The sequence below is a fragment of the Sciurus vulgaris genome, assembly GCF_902686455.1.
Source record: "Sciurus vulgaris genome assembly, chromosome: 11".
Taxonomy (NCBI): Eukaryota; Metazoa; Chordata; class Mammalia; order Rodentia; family Sciuridae; genus Sciurus; species Sciurus vulgaris.
Genome location: NC_136472.1, coordinates 70,922,284 through 70,940,811, shown reverse-complemented (window position 1 = coordinate 70,940,811; position 18,528 = coordinate 70,922,284). Strand labels below are relative to the sequence as shown.

General features: G+C 39.3%; 1 protein-coding gene across 1 annotated transcript in view; it reads left to right on the top strand.

Annotated features, from left to right (window-relative positions):
- Positions 1 to 497: 497 nt before the first annotated feature.
- FCHSD2 (FCH and double SH3 domains 2) overlaps positions 498 to 18,528 on the top strand; it is a 245,161-nt gene continuing 227,130 nt past the window's right edge. The window contains 2 exon segments of the mRNA XM_079103793.1: positions 498 to 1,330; positions 3,072 to 3,169. Of these exon segments, the coding sequence (XP_078959919.1) occupies positions 1,310 to 1,330; positions 3,072 to 3,169 (119 nt within the window). The 5' untranslated portion in view covers positions 498 to 1,309.

Here is an 18,528-nt window from a genome sequence, read left to right as displayed (position 1 = left end):
TCTTCTTCAGACACTAGCCTTCCCATCTGTAACATGGTGTTAATGTCCTTAAGACTGCCCTGCTCCCTTTTCAGCAGAGTCCCAACTGTCTTGTAATGGACAGCTTTTTTTTTTTTTTTTTCTCTTTTGCAGGGCAACTGCTTACTTCTGCACCTCCCACCCCAATTCCAAATAGACCGGCACCTGTGGCCAGTTGTATAAAGATTCGTCCATAATCAACCCCTTGGGCACAATTAGCTGGCAGGTAAATAGGAATATTGAGTGGCCAAGAGGAAGCAAAAAACTGCTCTCTCTTGCTATAGGAATACTGCCCCCTTCCCATTATAAAGACCTCCCTGCAAGCATCGCCCCCCAACCTTCCCTTACCGGGACACAAACACTGCAGCCGCAAAACCCGGTAGGAGGCGGGGGCGGCCTGTGCGCGTGCGTCGGCGCAGAGCCCTCTCCCGCCCACGTGCGCGCCCCCGACTGAAAGCGCGCGCCGCGGCGAGCTGGCGGGAAAGCGCGCGGGAAGCCCCCGGCTGACTCCCGGTGTGGGGGAGGGAGGGCTGGAAGCGTTTGGAACGTGCCACTCACGGAAAGAAAGGGGGGGGGAAGTTTCGCGCTCCTCTAGCGTTTCTACCCCTCCCATACGCCGACCAATCCGTTAGTTCCCCCCGTCCCTCACCGCGATACAGAGCCCCGCGCCGCGGCCTCGCTCTCTAGCTGCAGCCAGCGAACCTAGTGGTGCTGGACTGAGCGGTTCCCTCCGCCGCCGGAGCGGGGCGCTGCGCCGCGCGGTGGGGCCGGAAATTCCCGCGGCCTGAGTGGTGGAGCCCTAGCAGGGAGCGCGGCGCCGCCTTCCTCTTCCCGGGCCCGGGCGGGGGCGTTGGGCACCGCGAGGGCCGGGCTGCCCGAGTGGGTGGGGTTGGGGGCCCGCCGCGTCCGCCAGGAGCACTGGAGCCGGCGGCCGCCGGGGAGCGCGGACGACGCGGCTTTTCCCTACCAGCGGCTAAGCCGGGAGACCCTAGCGCCCCCGCTCCCGGCCTCCGCCCCCTCGTGGTCTCCGCCTCCTTCCCTCACACACCCCCCGTGCCGCCCGGGCCCCAGGCCTTCCCGGCGCTGCTCCTCCTCTTCATACTCCCTCCGTCCGGGGTCCTCCTGCTGCCCGCCGGCCTTGCTGCCTCTGGGTGAGTCCTCCTCTTTGGGCTCTCCTTTCACACACACACGCGCGCCCTCGCTCTTTGGGCCACCCCCTCCTCTCCAGCCCTCCTCTTCGTCGTCCTTGCTAACGCCGCCGTCGGGGGAGGATTGATGTCCCTTCAGCATCATGCAGCCACCGCCGAGGAAGGTAAGGGCACAGTCGCGGAGCTTTAGGTCCCGGAGGGGATGCGTACTAGGAATGCGACTGGGGCGACCGCTGCGCCCCCTCCCCCTCCCCGCAAGGGGCCGTGACCGCTTTAGCCTCTGGCTTGTCACGGAGTTGCCTCTGGCTCCAGGCGGGGGTGCGTGGGGGGGGGGCGTGTGTGAGGTGCGTTTCCAATCGAGGGACGGCCGTGTTTCATCTCTTTCACTGCACAGAAGATCCCCTCAGACATTTCACAAGAGTTTCGGGTGTGCATTTGTATGTGTGTGCCTGCATGGCAGTGCTGCCCGCTGCAAAGTGCATTCTCGGGGCTGCACCGAGGGGAGGCGGGGGAGCTCCTGCAGATTTGCAGAGCCTTGTGCGTGTGTGATTGTTTAGTCTGCACCGGGTTTGAGCCCTCCAGCCGCTTGTCGCCACCCCCGCCCGTTTGCAGATTTGCGGGGGATTTGTTTCAAACCTAGTCCTAAGGCTTGGCCTGGTTTTCCCACGGGGCTGCCGAAAAGAAGTTGGAATAGTCATAACCCTCCCACTCTAAGGAAAAGCAAATTAAGAATTGACGGATCCTGTCTTTCTACCCCCACCCTTTTCCACGCGGTTCTTGCCCCGCCCCCAACTTGGGTGCAAGGAGGCGGTGGCGCTGCCCCCAGGAAGGCAAGAACCCTTCCACAGTGCTTGGCGTGTGCACTCAGATCTGGCCTTGGATAGCCAGGGTGGGAGTGACGGGTGTTCCTGGCTTGTCAGCAGCTTCCCGCTGCGCCCTTCTCAGGCTTTTCCAGTGGCCGAAGCTGTGTCCTTGTCTTTTTAATTCTGCACATGGGTACTGAGTGTCTTCTGTGGACACTGGGTGGAGGAGGCCATTCTAGGCAAACATTTGCTGAATGCCTAACTCACCCGTTTCTTCTTTCTCTTTCTTAATCCGGGTTTCATCAGTTAAGTGTCCTTTTCTTTTGCACATATACTCCCACTCCTCCGGGTAGCCCCGCACCAGCAGCCAGGTTTCCACGACTGTAACCTCGAATCCTGGGGTCCGGCCTGGCAGGCGTGGAGGCTCTGGCCAGCTGGCATTTGCGGTTCTAGCTGTTTTAAGTGGAGCCTCTACCGGGCCTGGCTTGCTGGGTTAGTTTAAAAGCACTGCATATGTTGGAAGGTCACTTCTGCTTTCTCCTTTGTGGGAAAGAGATTGTGATTTGACGCGCTGTCAGCGAGTGGAGGGCATCATCCTGAGACAGTGTGCTTTCTCGCAGCCATTATGGAATAATTGATGTAGTTTGATTCATGCATATTATTTCATGATTGTATAAATTTCGGTCATTAGGTATTAGGTACTGTTATGCTCTCCTCTCCCATCTACACTCTGCTCACTTCTCCTGGTGATTAATGTCTGAATCTTTTTTGGAAGAAATAGAAGACTGGCTCTTTTAAAACTATTAGAGGACCTAGGTATGTACTGAGCTTGTGCATGAAATAGAATGACAGTTTATTTTTCTTCTTTTTATAATTTTTATACTCGTGTATTTTCATTCAGTCTGTTTCAGGTCATTTGACTACCTTTTTTCATTAAATAAATGTCTTTAATGATGAAACTAGATGACAAATAATGGGCTTTTGGTCTTTAGGGAGAGAATAAGAGGTGTATGTATTCTGACAAATATTAAGAATGTTTCTTATTTTTTTTGTTCAAGTTGTAGTATGGCCTTAATAAATATAAATATATGGTATATTTTAGGTGAAAGTAACACAAGAACTGAAAAACATTCAAGTTGAGCAGATGACAAAACTTCAAGCCAAACATCAAGCAGAATGTGATTTGCTTGAAGATATGAGGTAAGGTTATAGTTTGAGAACTTTTCTTTAAAAATATTTTTAGTTGTAGGTGGGCACAATACATTTATTTTTATGTGATGCTAAAGATTGAACCCAGTGCATCACATGTGCTAGGCAAGTGCTCTACCACTGATCTACACCCCCAGCCCCTAGTTTGAGAACTTCTATATCTCTTTTTCAAAGAATCTTTGAGTTGCCAAGCCCCAGGATCTAATGATGGAATTTCCTTTTGGATTTCCTGCTTTAAGGCTGTTAGAACTTTGACTCAGCTTGAGATTATAACTGGAACTAACACAATACAAACTTTTTCCCTGTAGTGTAGGAACCTATAATGTACACATGCTATTATGAAGAAAACAAGGGCCTTAAAAGTCTGTCAGTCAAATTATAATCATTGAAGTAAAAATTCTTACTTATGCCTTTCCACTGAATTGTAACCATTATTCACTGTATAATTTTACACAGATTTTTAAACCAACTCCTATGGTTAATAGTTAATATCTGGGGTAAGCCACTCAACCCCATATGATTAGATTCTAGCACTGTTTTGTTAAACATGACAAACATAACTGTCTTTGTTAAATTTAGTGAAATCTTTTTATCATGTTGTAATTAAAGTTACTTATATTTATAATCAAGATAACTTTTAATAGATAAGACACCTTACTAACATTGTGAAAATTAGTATCTCTCCTTACAGAGGAAAGCATGACTTATTGAAAGAAATGCCACTTAGCCTAAACCCTGTCTCAAAATAAAAAATAAAAAGGATTGGGATGTAGCTATGTGGTAAAGTGCCCCTGAGTTTAGTCCTCAGTATAGGAGGTACCTTCTTTATTGTTAGGTGAGATATTTTGTAAGCTATTTGTAGAGGGCTATAGTAGGGTATCTGTTGATTCGTGTGGGCATGGTAAATACACCGTACTACTTGATAATAGAGTATATCTCTATTTATAAGTAAAATGTAAATTTAGAGATTGATGATACTCCAAGGGGCTAATAGAATTTTTTAAAAAGGTGTTAAATGTGTTTTTTCAGTTCAGTTCTCTCTCATAAGTTTTTTTTTTTTTTTTTAGTACTGAGAATTGATCCCAGTGGGGCACTATTTCTGTACTACATCCCTAGCCCTTTTTATTTTATCTTTAGACAGGGTCTTGCTAAATTGCCAAGGCTGGGCTTGAGCTTGTGATCCTCCTGCCTCAGCCTCCAGAGTTGCTGGGATAACAGGTATGCAACAGTGTGCCTGGCACTCCCCCCGCCGAAACGTTTTTTTTTTTAATGTTATTGGGGATCAACATCAGGTCCTTGTGCATGCCAGGCAAGCCCTCTCCCACTGAGCTATGTAGTTTTTGTGGGTATTGGGATATAACCCAGAGGCAATTTTACCACTGAACTACGTGCTACAGGGTCTTGCTAAATTTCTGAGGCAGAACTTGAACTTGTGATTCTCTTGTCTCAGCCTCCCAAGCCCCTGGGATTATAAGTGTGTGCCACTGTGCCTGGCTTCCCATAGTGTTTTGAATGGAATACTGTATTAACCTACTAAATCATGAGTATAGGTTTTTCTCCTTTTATTTTGGGTGTCGGGGATTGAGCTCAGGGGCACTCGGCCACTGAGCCACATCTGCAGCCCTATTTTGTATTTTATTTAGAGACAGGGTCTCACTGAGTTGCTTAGCGTCTCACTTTTGCTGAGTCTGGCTTGGAACTCTTGATCCTCCTGCCTCAGCCTCCCCAGCCACTGGGATTACAAGCATGTGCTTGTCTCCTTTTTGTTCCATTGATTTAAGAGCTTTTATTCTTAGGGTCTGCTATGCTATAGTATGCTTTGTAGTTTGACACATTGTGAAATAGGGTGGTGGCCATGCCATGTGTTTTCAAATATTGCTACATAATTCAACTTTGTTGAAACAAGCCCCCACCCCACCATTACACAGAGCAAATGAAAATCCCAAAATTTTTCTATGGTTTCATGTGGTGGGTAAGGCTCCATATTCCCTTTGTGGAAATACAACACCCTGTTACAGCTGTGTCTATGAATATCCTTAAAAATACATTTTATAGAAATGTTTTAGTTCCACAATAAGGAACTAAGGAATGATTGTTTTTTGCTGCCAACAAACTCTATAAACCTATGAAGTATACTTCAAATAAGCAAGACAATTGTTTGTCTTTTAAAAATTCTCATTAGCTAGGCATTTACTCATTTTGCTACACTATAAACAACTGGGATTTTAAATCATTAATGGAATACTTTTTGTATACATGTTATATTGGTTATTATATACATAATTCTGGCTTGTATTTGTAAGAGAAATTTTTGAAATTGATGTCCAACAGAGCAGTAATGTTAATCTCAAACATCCCCAAGTAATCATCTACTTGTTTTTCCCATTTTATTTTATTTTTTGGTGCTGGGGATTAAACCCAGGGCTTTGCAAATGATAAGCTTGGTCTCTACCACTGAGCTACATACACCCTCATATTTAAAATATGTTGTGACTGAGATTAGATTAATAAATTGACTTCTAGATTGATTCAGTATATGCAAGCAGCTATTTGTGGATAGAGAAGTGATAAAGGCTAAACTTATCTACCTTCATTCAAGCCTCAAATTCCATTTACAGCATTTGAAGTTGGTGAAGTGTCAGCCAAGGAGGTTTTTTACTTTTTTTTTTTTTTTGGTAGTAAGTATTGAATGCAGGGGTGCTTTACCACTGAGCCACATTCCAAGCTTTATTTATTTATTTATTTAAATTTTGAAACAGGTTCTTTCTAAGTTTCCTAGGAGCTTGCTGAGTTGTTGAGGCTGGCTTTGAACTTTCAGTCCTCCTGCTTTAGCCTCCCAAGGCATGCGCCACCTCACCTGGCTAGAGAAAAGTTTTTGACTTTAAAAAAGTTTAATAAACAAACCTATAACATATTCTTCTATGGTGAGTTCTTACTCCCACCCTTTTTTTTCCTGGAATTTTGAGGGGAGGAGACCAATTATGATACTTTTTTATTTCCAGTTCATTTCTTCCAGGGATGCATTTGGAAGCTGATGTGTTGGGAGGGAAGCATGAGAGGGAAAGATAACTCATTTGTTGTTAATCAGGGACATTCCATGCTTTGGGAGATTTTATATTGATGCATGTTTTATACTGATGACGTTTGCTATCAGCAGTAGGCAAGCACATTTAACTTTCTTTTTAGTTTATTATTACTTATTTTTTTGCTCTTTTTGTTCTCTAAGGCCTCTTATCCAGTAAGTTTCTAAATACTGGAGCCTATGTGATATTGAATCATTTATCGTTTTTGATGTGCTAAGTAAAAAAGATTCTTTACTGGAACTCAGACTATAAAGAACTACCTTAGCAAACATTTTTAGGAGGTCATTATATAATGTGGAAAAGTTATGGAATTTTAAAATCAGGTGGATACTATCACATTTATTTATTTTATAGATTAAAGTGGAAACAGGCACTGTGAGGTGAAGTAAATTATTTTGGTGATGATTCCAAGCTATTTTTCCTAATTTATAGACTAATGAAATCTATCGCACATCTGTCTCCCCAACTTTTAACCAAGGAACTCATTATGAGTCCTATCTTTTGAAATATTTTGCCTGTGAAGATGTTAATTATTAACTAATAATTCATTTTCTTTCTTTCTTTCCTTCCCTTCCTCTTTCTTACCTTCCTTCTTTCTTACCAGGGGTTGAATCCAGGGATGCTTAACCACTGAGCTACATCCTCAGTCCTTTTTAATATTTTATTTAGAAGGTCTCACTAAGTTGCTTAGGGTCTCACTAAGTTGCTGAGACAGGCTTTGAACTTTTGATCCTCCTGCCTCAGCCCCCCCAGCCACTGGGATTACAAGCCTATGCTACCACACCCAGGTAATAATTTGTTCTGTTCCTGGGCTACATTCTTGTAGAGGTGATTCTTACATGCAGTTTTGAGAACACTGAAGTAGCGGAAAGAATAAGTATTTTGAAGGTGGACCAGAGATTGAACCTCATCTCTGCTATTTACTAGCTTGGACAAATTACTAAGCTTTTCTGAGACTCATATTTCAGAGATATAAGAAAATTTTAATGTTTACATTTTTGCTTTTCTGGAAGTTAAATGAGATTTGTGAAATGCCAAGTTTAGTAGGTATTCAGCATTGCTGGCTATTATTATTATTGGAAATTGAAGTCTGGGAAGAATGTTGTCTTAGTCAAGGTAACAAAGGAAGTTGTGTTTGTTTCATCAACTGTAAAAAAAAAAAAGGGGGCAGTTGTGTTTCATCAATGGTTAAAAAAAAAAAAAATGCATGGCACAATGGTGCACACCTATAATCTCAGTGACTTGAGAGACTGAGGTAGGAGGGATTGCAAATTCAAGGGTAGCCTACGCAATTTAACAAGCCCCTGCCTCAAAATTAAAAGAAGGGTTGGGAATGTAGCTCAGTGGTAAACTGTCCGTTTACCATGAAGTTCAGTTCTTAATGCCAGAAAAAGAAAAAAAGTAAAAAAAGAATAAAGAAGCAGCAGCACATTATTTTACATTCTTAAATTGCTTAAATCAAGATGCATCTTCCAGTTGCTTTTGGCTATCTCTTGGTGCACTGAACTTGCAGAAAAGGTATCAGCTGGTTTGGAAGAGAATCCCACAGACAATGGTTGGAATACAAACATTTTATCACGTGAGCATTTGATGGCACAGAGGATGACACTGTGTGAAAAAACTTTGATATTGATGAATGATTCAAAAAAGTGATTCAGAAGAGTTTGCCTCTGAGTATGACCGAGTTCATGCACCGATTAATTTTTTTTTTATTTTGTGCAATAGTAATATTTGCTAAAAATCTGACAAAAGAGTTCTTTTAGTATGAATAAATATTCTAAGTGATAAGGTGTTATATCAATTTAGTAGGCAGCATATTTTCTTAATGGGACTTAAAATGATTGTTTCGCAGTCAGTGGTGTTGGATTGCTTATTTTTTTTTTAATATATTGTGCTAATGATTGAACTCAGGGCCTTGTCCATGCTAGGCAAGTGCTTTACTGCTACGCCATATCCCCAGACCATTAGTGATGTTTTAGATGTAATGAAAACTGGAAATAGCATATCAACTACTGGACAGGTCCTTTTTCATTCAGTCAGTCATTATTGCTTCTTAATTGTTGTTCTTTTGTATTAAAACCTAAATTTTTATGATATAAATCTTGAGAGGGAGAATTTTTAAAAGTTTAGGACTGCAAAGATCAAATAGGACCATACTTAATAATTCTTTGAGAGGAAAAACAGATTAAAGTGAGTTTAAAATTAATAAAAAATTTTGTGTTTGGCCTGGGGTTGTGGCTGATAGAGTGCTTGCCTAGCATGTGTGAGGCACTGGGTTTGATTCTCAGCACCACATATAAATAAATAGATAAAGGTCCATCAACAACTAAAAATATATGTAAAATTTTTTTTAAAAATTATGTGGAATTTCAGTTGATTAAATAAAATTTAAATATATGCTTCCATATTATGGTCTGTTATAGAGAGGAGAGACTAAGAAGGAAATGCAAACTACGCAGAGGAGGAAATATAGTTTGGGAGGGTCTGTTTAATAAAACTTTTTGTCACTGATCACTGCTTACTTGACTTGAAGGAGTTCATGTTCCTTTTTTTTGTTTTCCCGTGTGTGTGGGGGTACTGGGGTTAAACTCAGGGGCACTGAACCACATCTCCAACCCTGTTTTGTATTTTTATTTGGAGGCACAGTCTCACTTAGTTGCTTAGCACCTTTCTTTTGCTTTTGCTGGCTTTGAACTTGTGATCTTCCTGCCTCAGCCTCCTCAGCAGCTGGGATTACAGGCGTGTGCCACCGTGCCTGGCTGAGTTCAAGGTTTTAATAATACCTCTTCCTATTGCTATTTAATGGGTTATTAACTTATAAATCACCACTCATAGATCCTTATCTGCTCCTAAAATTTAAAGATTTGGCTCTTTAAATTTTAAATGTAATAGTCATTGCAGCCCACTACAGGTGAAATTATTTTGTGATTTACGGACTAGAATGGAAGGTACTCACCTGAGCCAAATGGACAAACTGAGGGCTAGTAAAGTTACTCAGCACTAGAATTAAGAATAGATGTGTTGGGATGACCTTGTGACTCAGTGGCACAGTGCTTGCCTAGCATGTGTGAAGCATTGGTTTGATTTTCAGCACTGCATATAAATAAATAAAATAAAGGTCCATTGACAACTTAAAAAAAAAAGCGTTGAAGCTTGGTGTGGTGGTGCACGCCTGTAACCTTAGGAGGCTCAGCAGGAGGATCACAAATATGACCAGGTTGGGTAAATTAGACCCTGCCTCAAAATAAAATAAAAAGGGCTGGGTATGTATCAGTGGTAGAATGCTTGTGTAGCCTGTGTGAGGCCCTGGGTTCAATCCCCAGTACTGCAAGTAAAAAGAAGGGGGGGGAAGATGGATTGAACAAGTTTTGTGTGCTCTTTTCCCTGATCTGATATTTTTAACCACACCCATTTATATAAATATGAAAGACTGAAGGTGATCTGTGTGGTAGGGTGCAGTGAGCAAATACTGCTTAGAGGTATACCACTGCAGCATATGAACATTAGTGCGTAGTCTTTTATTAATGAAGTCACTTAAACTTCTCAGAACCTGGTGTTTTTCCATCTGTAAAATGATAATTAGAATACCTTACAGCGTTATTTTGTTAATTAAAGTAATGCATATATAATATCTCTTGGACAGTATGTGGAATGTAATAGATGCTCTATAAATTCATGTGGACTATAATTTTGTTCAGAAATTGAGAGAATCAATTCAGAAATTATTGGTCTGTGACTTATTTCCTAAAGAGGTAACCTGTGGTTGGGAAATGTAACGGACCTCAAAGATAAACTGCTCAAGTGATGTTGAAGCATCTCTTTCACCAAGGTCAGTAGTTCTGTGTACCTTCCTTCTTTCTGAGTGTTGGTAATGATTCTCCTCCTCATTGCTGGGGGGCTTCTACAGCTCCATTTATCATATTTTCATGACATAGACCTGAAAGGATAGCTCAGTCATAGAGCGCTTGCCCAGCATGCGTAAAACCCTGCATACAATCCCCAGCAGTGCAAAAGCAACAACAGTAACCAAAAAACATGAAACAATTTGGTGGTGGATGGACAGTTTCTCCTTATCTGATTTCTCTCTCCCTCACTTCCTTCTTTCCTTCCACTAGGAAAGATAGTTTTTACCAGAAATTATCCCAACAGACTTTGTCTTGCTATCATGTTGGCTGAGTTTTCATCTTATGCCCATGTGTGCCTAGCTGCAAAGGAAGCTGAGAATGTGATTATCATCTTGGGGTGGATCTTTTATTTGTTTGGTTGATCTTTGCCAAGAAATAAGGTAATGACAGCAATAGGGTTTTTGCTACATAACTGCTTTGCCTAGTTTGCTACAAGGCCTACTTCCAGTTTACTCCTATGGGTTTCCATAGAGGTCTTAAAAGATGTGTTGGGGTTAGAATGTGAGGAATATTACTTGAAACTGCAGTTGTTCAAAGAGATTGTGAAGAAGGAACACAATTTTCCAACTACTTTTGAATATAGTACCTTAGGTTAGGAGGTTAGGAGTAGAATTTTGTATTTACCATAGATAGTATGGCCAGTGTCCTCTTAGGATTCTTCTAGGAATGTAGGAGTAGTTAAAAATCTTGTACTTCTGGTCATCTGATAATTTGGAGAAGTGGTTGTCAAAGGGCCCTGCAGGCAATTGGCCTTCTTTTACTTCTCAGGTGAGAGCATTAGTAAAGTCGCTGAACTAAAAGGAGGGAGGGACAAATATCAGCTAAGATTGTCCCTGTCTGAATAGTTTGTCCTAATAACTGAGGAGTGGCAGTTTGGTCTTGGGAGTAAGAAGGTAAGGCCTTTTACCAGAGGAAGCATGCTGTGGCAAGTTGGTGTTTTTCTTTATATATCCTTGGAATGTTCATTTGAATCTCACAGATAATATTCTGTGTTTGATATCCGTATTCAGAAGGACCTGATGCATAAGCAGGGGTTTGTAAGTTTGGGTTGTGTTGTTGCTGTTCATTGACTAATTTGGGAACTAGGCACAAAAGTTTTTAACCCAGTCCTTTGTTCCACTGCTGCAGATTTTCTCTCATGTTGGTCAGGATTATAGTTTATAGACTCTTAGCTGATATTTTGGTTTATTTCATTTTATGATGTCCTTGAGTATTACTTGGGCATGCTTTACCATTTGATTTCCTTTTTAGCATTCATGTGTGAATGTCTTATCATCCAGATGTTTTCTGTTTTGTGAGCTTTGAAATAATTGCAATTCAAAAGAAAATGTTATTTTTGGTATTATGAAAAGTGTTAGCACATCTGTGGTCCTACAGGAAACAATTAGAGTATATATGTCCTCTGGATTATATTTTAGTGGCATTTGTTTTTCCTCCCATGAGGGTAGGGGGCAGAGAATTTCTATGTATGCCCTTTTTTGTATGTTTTGAATTTTGAACTATGTTAATATTGCTTACTCTCCAAATTAAAATTAAATGATTCTAACACTAGTAAATGTTTTATTGCATGTCTATTAAACATAACACACTGTAAAAGTTTAACTTCCATTGATGCTAAAATGTCATTTTGGCTTTTAGTTTTCAGTGATTTTCATTATTAATAGACTTTCATTTTTTGGTACTGGGGATTGAACCCAGAGGTACCTTACCACTGAGCTACATTTTCAGCCCTTTTTAATTTTTATTTTATTTTGCTGAATTGCTTAGGGTCTCACTAAATTGCTGAGGCTGGCCTCAAAATTGCAATCCTCCTGCCTCAGCCTCTTCAGTTGCTGGGATTACAGGTGTGTGCCACTACGCCCAGCTACTTACAGACTTTAAAATTTATTTCTATTATGTGCAAATACTAATAATACTTGATTTACAAACTGCCCTTTATAAAATGATTGGTTTCCAGGAAGTTACAACCTGAGTTGGTGAAATAGGCTTTATGTACTACTATGTTCCTTTCTTTCTGCATTGTGGAATTGTTTTGTCCCCAAATAAGCAAACATATTAGATGGTTAGATACCTGTCTAATCTAGGATTTTATGTATGTCTGTGTTTATGCAAGCATGAATACATGCAGTGCTGGATATTGAATTTAGGGCCTTTTGCATGCCAGGCAAGCATCCTACCACTGAGCTATATCCTCTTCCTAGCCTTACATTTAGCTTTATTTATCCTAAGGTTTTATGTCATGGTCATCATTTAAAGCATTGTTTCTGTGGTAAAATGCATCTTACATTTTTAGCCAACTTTCTTCATTTGTTTTGTTATAAGAGGTATTTTATAGTTTTTCTTAGCCAGGTTGAATTGTTGAATATTATTTTTATTCCACTTTATTTTTTCTTATGCATTTTTAGTTATACTGTCTTTTTTTTTTTTTTTTTTTTTTTTTTTTGGTGGTGGTAGTGCTGGGAATTGAATTGAGAGTCTTGCAAGGGCTTTACCACTGAGATGTAGCTATGTGTGTGTGTATGTGTGTGTGAGTCCTGGGGATTGAATCCAGGGATGCTACACTAAGCTACATCTCTGACCCTTTTAAATTTTGAGATAGGATCTGGCTAAGTTGTGGAGGCTGGCCTCAAACTTGAGATCATCCTGCCTCAGGCTCCAGAGTAGCTGGAATTATAGGTATGCATTACTATGCCTGGCTTCATTACTTTCTGTTGTTGGGTGTTACATCATAGTGGTTGATGTTTTATTCACATTTTGGTATATTTATGTAACCATATTTTTAAGATAAATTTCTAGAAGGATAATTGATGGGTTAACATTATATACTGTTTAAGTGGCTGTATGTACTTGCTGGCATATTACCAGTACCACTGTCTATACAGATACCTTATTTCCAGACTTGGCAATAGCATGTTGTACATGTTCAGTAACCCTTAACTGAAAACTCTTGGGACCACAAGTGTTTTGGATTTTGAATTTCTTTTCATATTTTGGAATATTTGCATACTTACATACATATATATATATATACACATACATACATACATATATATATACACACACACACACACATACACACACATATATACTAAGATATTGTGGGGATTAGAGCCAACACCGAGCACAGACAGAATTCATTCATATTTCATACAAACTTTACATGCATAGCCTGAAGGTAATTTTATATAGTCCTTTTAGTGTACTCGAGTTTTGATTGTGACTCTCCACATGTGATCATAGGTGGAATTTTTCACTTGAGGCACCATATCTGCACTCAGAAAGTTTGGATCTTGGAGTATTTTTTTTGATTTCTGATTAGACATGCTTGACCTGTATTAGCATTATTCTAAAGTTGGTTGTTATAATATTATAGGCAAAATTTTATAGCATAAATCTAGGGGTTTGTTTACTAGCAAGGTTGGATTTTTTTTTGCATGTCCGTCAGTTTTATATATTTTGTAGTCATTTTTCCTTACCTAGTTTTTGATTTGAATATTGGTTTTACTGTTTTTAAAATTTGGGTTGTTAGTTTTATTTCAAAGTGCTTTTTCTCATTTTCTAACTTTGCTTTTTTCAAAAGTTCCAAAACTTAGGAAACAACAGTGTGAGCCTAGGTTGCTACATACTTATAAATTTAAAAAGCATAATGATGCTGAGTATTGAAAATAAAGCACTAAAGTATTTTATAAAATACTTAGATGTGAAATGATATTACGTTTATTAGGTAGAATTGAGGTGTAAGCATTAATAGAAATAAAAATATATTAAGGTAAATGGAATAATCCAGAAACTCAATAGGCTTGAGGATTTATTCACCTAATAACATATACTTGAAATACAAAAGGTACAAATTTCAAAATTTTATGGAGAAATTGACAAATTTATAATCCACTGAGACTTTTTTTTCCCCCCACATAAGAGAGTTTATTAAGTAATCGGACAGTGTCTCCCTGCAGGGTAAGAGAGAAAATGAGGGGAAAAGAGAAAGAGAGGCATGAGAGAAAGAGAGAGAGAGAGAGAGAGAGAGAGAGAGAGAGAGAGAGAGAGAAAGAAAATGGCAGGAGAGCTGTTCTTAAGCAGTCGAATTCTGCGGGCTAACAGGGGCCCAGTAACGGAGAAGAATACTTAATAGCTAGCTAGGATGTTCACAGACTGACAAGCTAGGTTGTAAGTTGGAAGGAGGGGAAATGACTGTAGCATAAAGGGTGGGGGAGCAGCTTTATATTATAGTCCACTGTTCATACTGAGAGATTTTAACATTCCTCTTTCTGGTTATTTTGGTTTTTTTAGACAGGGCTTCTCTGTGTTGCCTAGGCTGACCTTGAACTCTTGGGCCCAGGTGGTCCTCCTGCATCCTCCTCCTCCATATCTGGAGCTCTAGTACGTGCTACCATGCCTGTCTTTTACATACCTCTTTCTGAAACTGACAAAGTATATAGAAGATTTGACTTATATAATAAGCTTAATTAGTTACAAACATGTAGAATTCTACATTTGATATAGAGAAAATGAATTCACAAGTAGGAAAATTGATCCAGGTACTAGCCCATAAAAGGAAGTCTCAATAAATTCCATTGAAATGGTACCATACTTTTTGTGTAGTATGTGGTTAAGGGAGGGCTCAGAGCCAAATTGTGGTTGTTCCCTACTTATATGACTTTAAATTGTTTAACTTCTTTGCTTTAAATTTTATCATCTGTCAAATGGAGATGATAACAGGGATCCTTAAGGAGAAGCAGAATTCGGAACAATGCCTCATGTGTGGTGAGGGCTCTGTAAATGTTTACCATCATCATTATAATATTCTCTAATTGCAATACAGTGAAAATATTAATCAACAAAAATATCCTTTTTCTCCCCTCAAGAGAGAAAAGCCTTCATATCTAATACTCAGCAATTTAAGATGAATTAAGGATATATGCAACAATGTGAGTGAATCTCAGAAACATACTGAGTGAAAGAAACTAGGTAGCAAAGAGTGCATGCTGTTTGATTTTATGTATATTAAGTTCTAGAGTAGGCAAAACTAATTTGTGGTGGAAAAGAAAGCAGTACTGTGGTTTCCCCTAGAGGTTAAGGACAGGAATCGATTGGGAAGTAGCATGAGGGATCTTTCTGGGTTGTTGTCCTTCTATATCTTTAAAAGTGTTTGGGTTACACAGGTCTGTACATTTGTCAAAACTCAGATAATGTATACATAAAGTTTTTGAATTTAGTTGTGCATAGTTTTATACAAAAAGACCAAGAAAATATTGGACCTTATTTAACACTGTGCATGCTGAAATATTTTGGGTGGAAATGTACCAGTATCTACCATTTGCTTAGCACTAAATATAAGATGGATTAATAGATGTCTAGAGAGATGGATAAATGAATAGATATGTGATTAAGCAAGTGTAATCAAATTTCATGGCAGAATCTAGGTGGTGGCTATATGGGTGTTAACTGTAAAATACTTTGTTACATGTTTGAAAAATTTTACAATCAACTGTTGAAACTTCCCACCCGTTTGTATTTAGAAACTAAAACTAGACAACACTACTTTTAAACTAAAGTAGAAATCATAATTGAAACTTTCTAAACACCACACAATAACAGTGAATCCTCTAAGTAACAAAACTTGTAGGGTTAAAAAAATAAAAATAAGACCTAATAGGATATAGGGCTGGGGGTGTAGCTCAGTGGCAGAGCATGTGCTTAGCATGCACACGTTCTGGGTTTGATTACTAGTACATATACATGGGTGCACATGCATATGTGCACAAAAGTGTAAGGTATGATTCAAAAGGAAATTTATAGTTTTTAATGAATTTGTTTAAAAATGGGATCTATTGAAAATTAGTGGGCTTAGTGTTCAACAAATTAGAAAAATAACTATACTTAAAAATAATACGAAGAGATTATAATAAAAAAATCGAAGGCTACTATGTAGTGTTTTAGAGTATCAAAACTTGCTGCAGTCATTACAGTCATGGTAATGTTTTCGAATATCTCTCATTAGCCTGGGTGTGTGGTGCATGCCTGTAATCCCAACTACTCTGGAGGCTGAGGCAGGAGGATCAAAGCTCAAGCCAAGCTGGGCAATTTAGCAAGACTGTCTCAAAAAGATCTGGGATTATGTATCTCAGTGGCATAGTGCTCCTGTGTTCAATCATCAGTACAGCTCCCCCTGACCCCCCAAAAAAAGCCAAAAAGTGGCAACGACCTTTTATTAAAGTCATGAATAAGTCAAATATGCCTCCTGTGATGTTACTTTTACATGTTGATTTGGCTAGGCTGCAGTATTCAGTTATTTAACCAGATGTTTGTGTGGTGCTGTGAAGGTATTTTGTGGATGTGATCAATATCTGCAGCCAGTTAACTTTAAGGAAATTACCCTCAATAATGTTGTGCCTTATTTGAAAGGCTTTAGGAGCAAAACTGAAGTTTTCTGAAGAAGAAGAAATTTTGCCTCAAAATGATAGCATTACCTCCTGCCCAAGCTTCCATCTTGCTGGTATGCCCTACAAATTTCAGACTCGTTAGCCCCAAAATTGCATGAACCAGTATGTTAAGAGAAATCCCTATGTGTGCCTCTGTTTACCTACGTGTCTTTCTCTCTCCTGTTTTTTCTATTACTCTGAGGAATCTTGATTGATACATCCCCCAATGCCAGAAGATGGAAAAGACACAAGAAAAAAAATTCTCATCATTTAAAAACAGTAAGATTTTCTAGGGAGATTCATCTAAGAGCAGGTATAAAATGTGAGACCAGCTGGGTGCAGTAGTACATGTCTATAATCCCAGCAATTCAGGAAGCTGAGGCAAGAGGATCACAAATTTGAGGCCAGCTTTAGCAGTTTAGTGAGATCCTGTCTCAAGTGCTGGGGGTATAGCTCAGTGGTAATGTCCCTGGGTTCAATCCTCAGTACGAAAAAACCCACAAAAAACCAACAAACAACAATAACAACAACACAAAGTGAGACTACTAAGAGTTTGGTGAATTTGTTAATTATAATAAAACCAATGCTGCTTATATATCTTAGTAATTACTGTTATAAAAGTAATAGAAAAATGATCCCAATTATACACCCTCAATAATAAGGACACCCGAGATCAAAACTGTGTCAAAACTTTGTGGAGAGAATTAAGAAGTACCTTCTGAAGATCATGAAAGAGAATCTGAATTAACGTAGAAATATATACCAAGTTCATGGATGAAAAGACTTAGTATTAAAGTATCAATTCTCTAGCTTATTCAGTGTGATTCCAATACAAACCTCAAAAGACATTTTTCTCATCAAATTTATCAAACTGATTCTAAATTTCACTTGTAAGAGTAAAATCTGAGAACAGCATAGTTCTGATGTAGCAGCTGACATTTGGGAGGATTCCTTTATCAAATAAAAACCTGAAGTGCTTCACTGGCAGAGGGATCATTACTGTTTTTACATGACAAACTGTATGGCTCAGTCCATTGCCAGACTGCTTTCAAATAAATGTATTCTGTTTAAATTTATGAAACTGTGTTATATAATTTTGAATTTCACCATTGAGTACTCTAATTTTCTTGCTTTAAATTAGTAAAGTTTGTACTGTTTTTTTCTATTAAAGAGAAGCAGAGTAAAGTGATAAAACCTTGTATGCTGTTTGATTGTACCAGGTGCAGATCCAGTTTACAGTTGTGAAGTATACATAGTGTTTTCACTAATGCCAAGCATCAGGCCAAGAGAGCTGGACTGGAATTACACTGATAGCCACTAGCAACATTCTTATAGCCTGCATTTAAGATGAATTCTGTGCATGTTGGGGAAGTGTGACTGTCAGGTCCTTGGGAGTTTTTTAAAGGGTTCAATAACACAAAACATTTCTTTGTATTTTTTTTCTTAGCATCTGTACCAGTGGTATTTACTAGGACCTTAGGGACCTTGTTTCAGACATTTCAAAAATAAAGTATACAGGACTATTTTTTTAAAAAATTTAAAGCCTAGCTGGTATGGTGGCACAGAGCACCTCTGGGTTCAATCCCTAGTATCACCATCACAAAACAAAACAAAACAAAACAAAAAAAAATTACCACAAGCCTTCCATGGAGGAGGATTTGCTTGTTTCTTAGGACTGTTAGAATCCTAACAGTCTGTTAGGACTGCTAGCTTATTGTAGTTTGACTTAATAAATCTCTAAAGTACATCTGCATAAACATAGAATGATATGAAGAATGTTGATGTTAACAAGCTCCTTTTTTTGACATTTCTTAAGTTTATTTTGGAAAAAATGTGTTTTAACTTGGTAGAAATGGGGTATATACATATATGTATATGTGTATACATATGTATATATGTGTATACACACACACTTTTTCTTTCTTTGGTACTGGGGATTG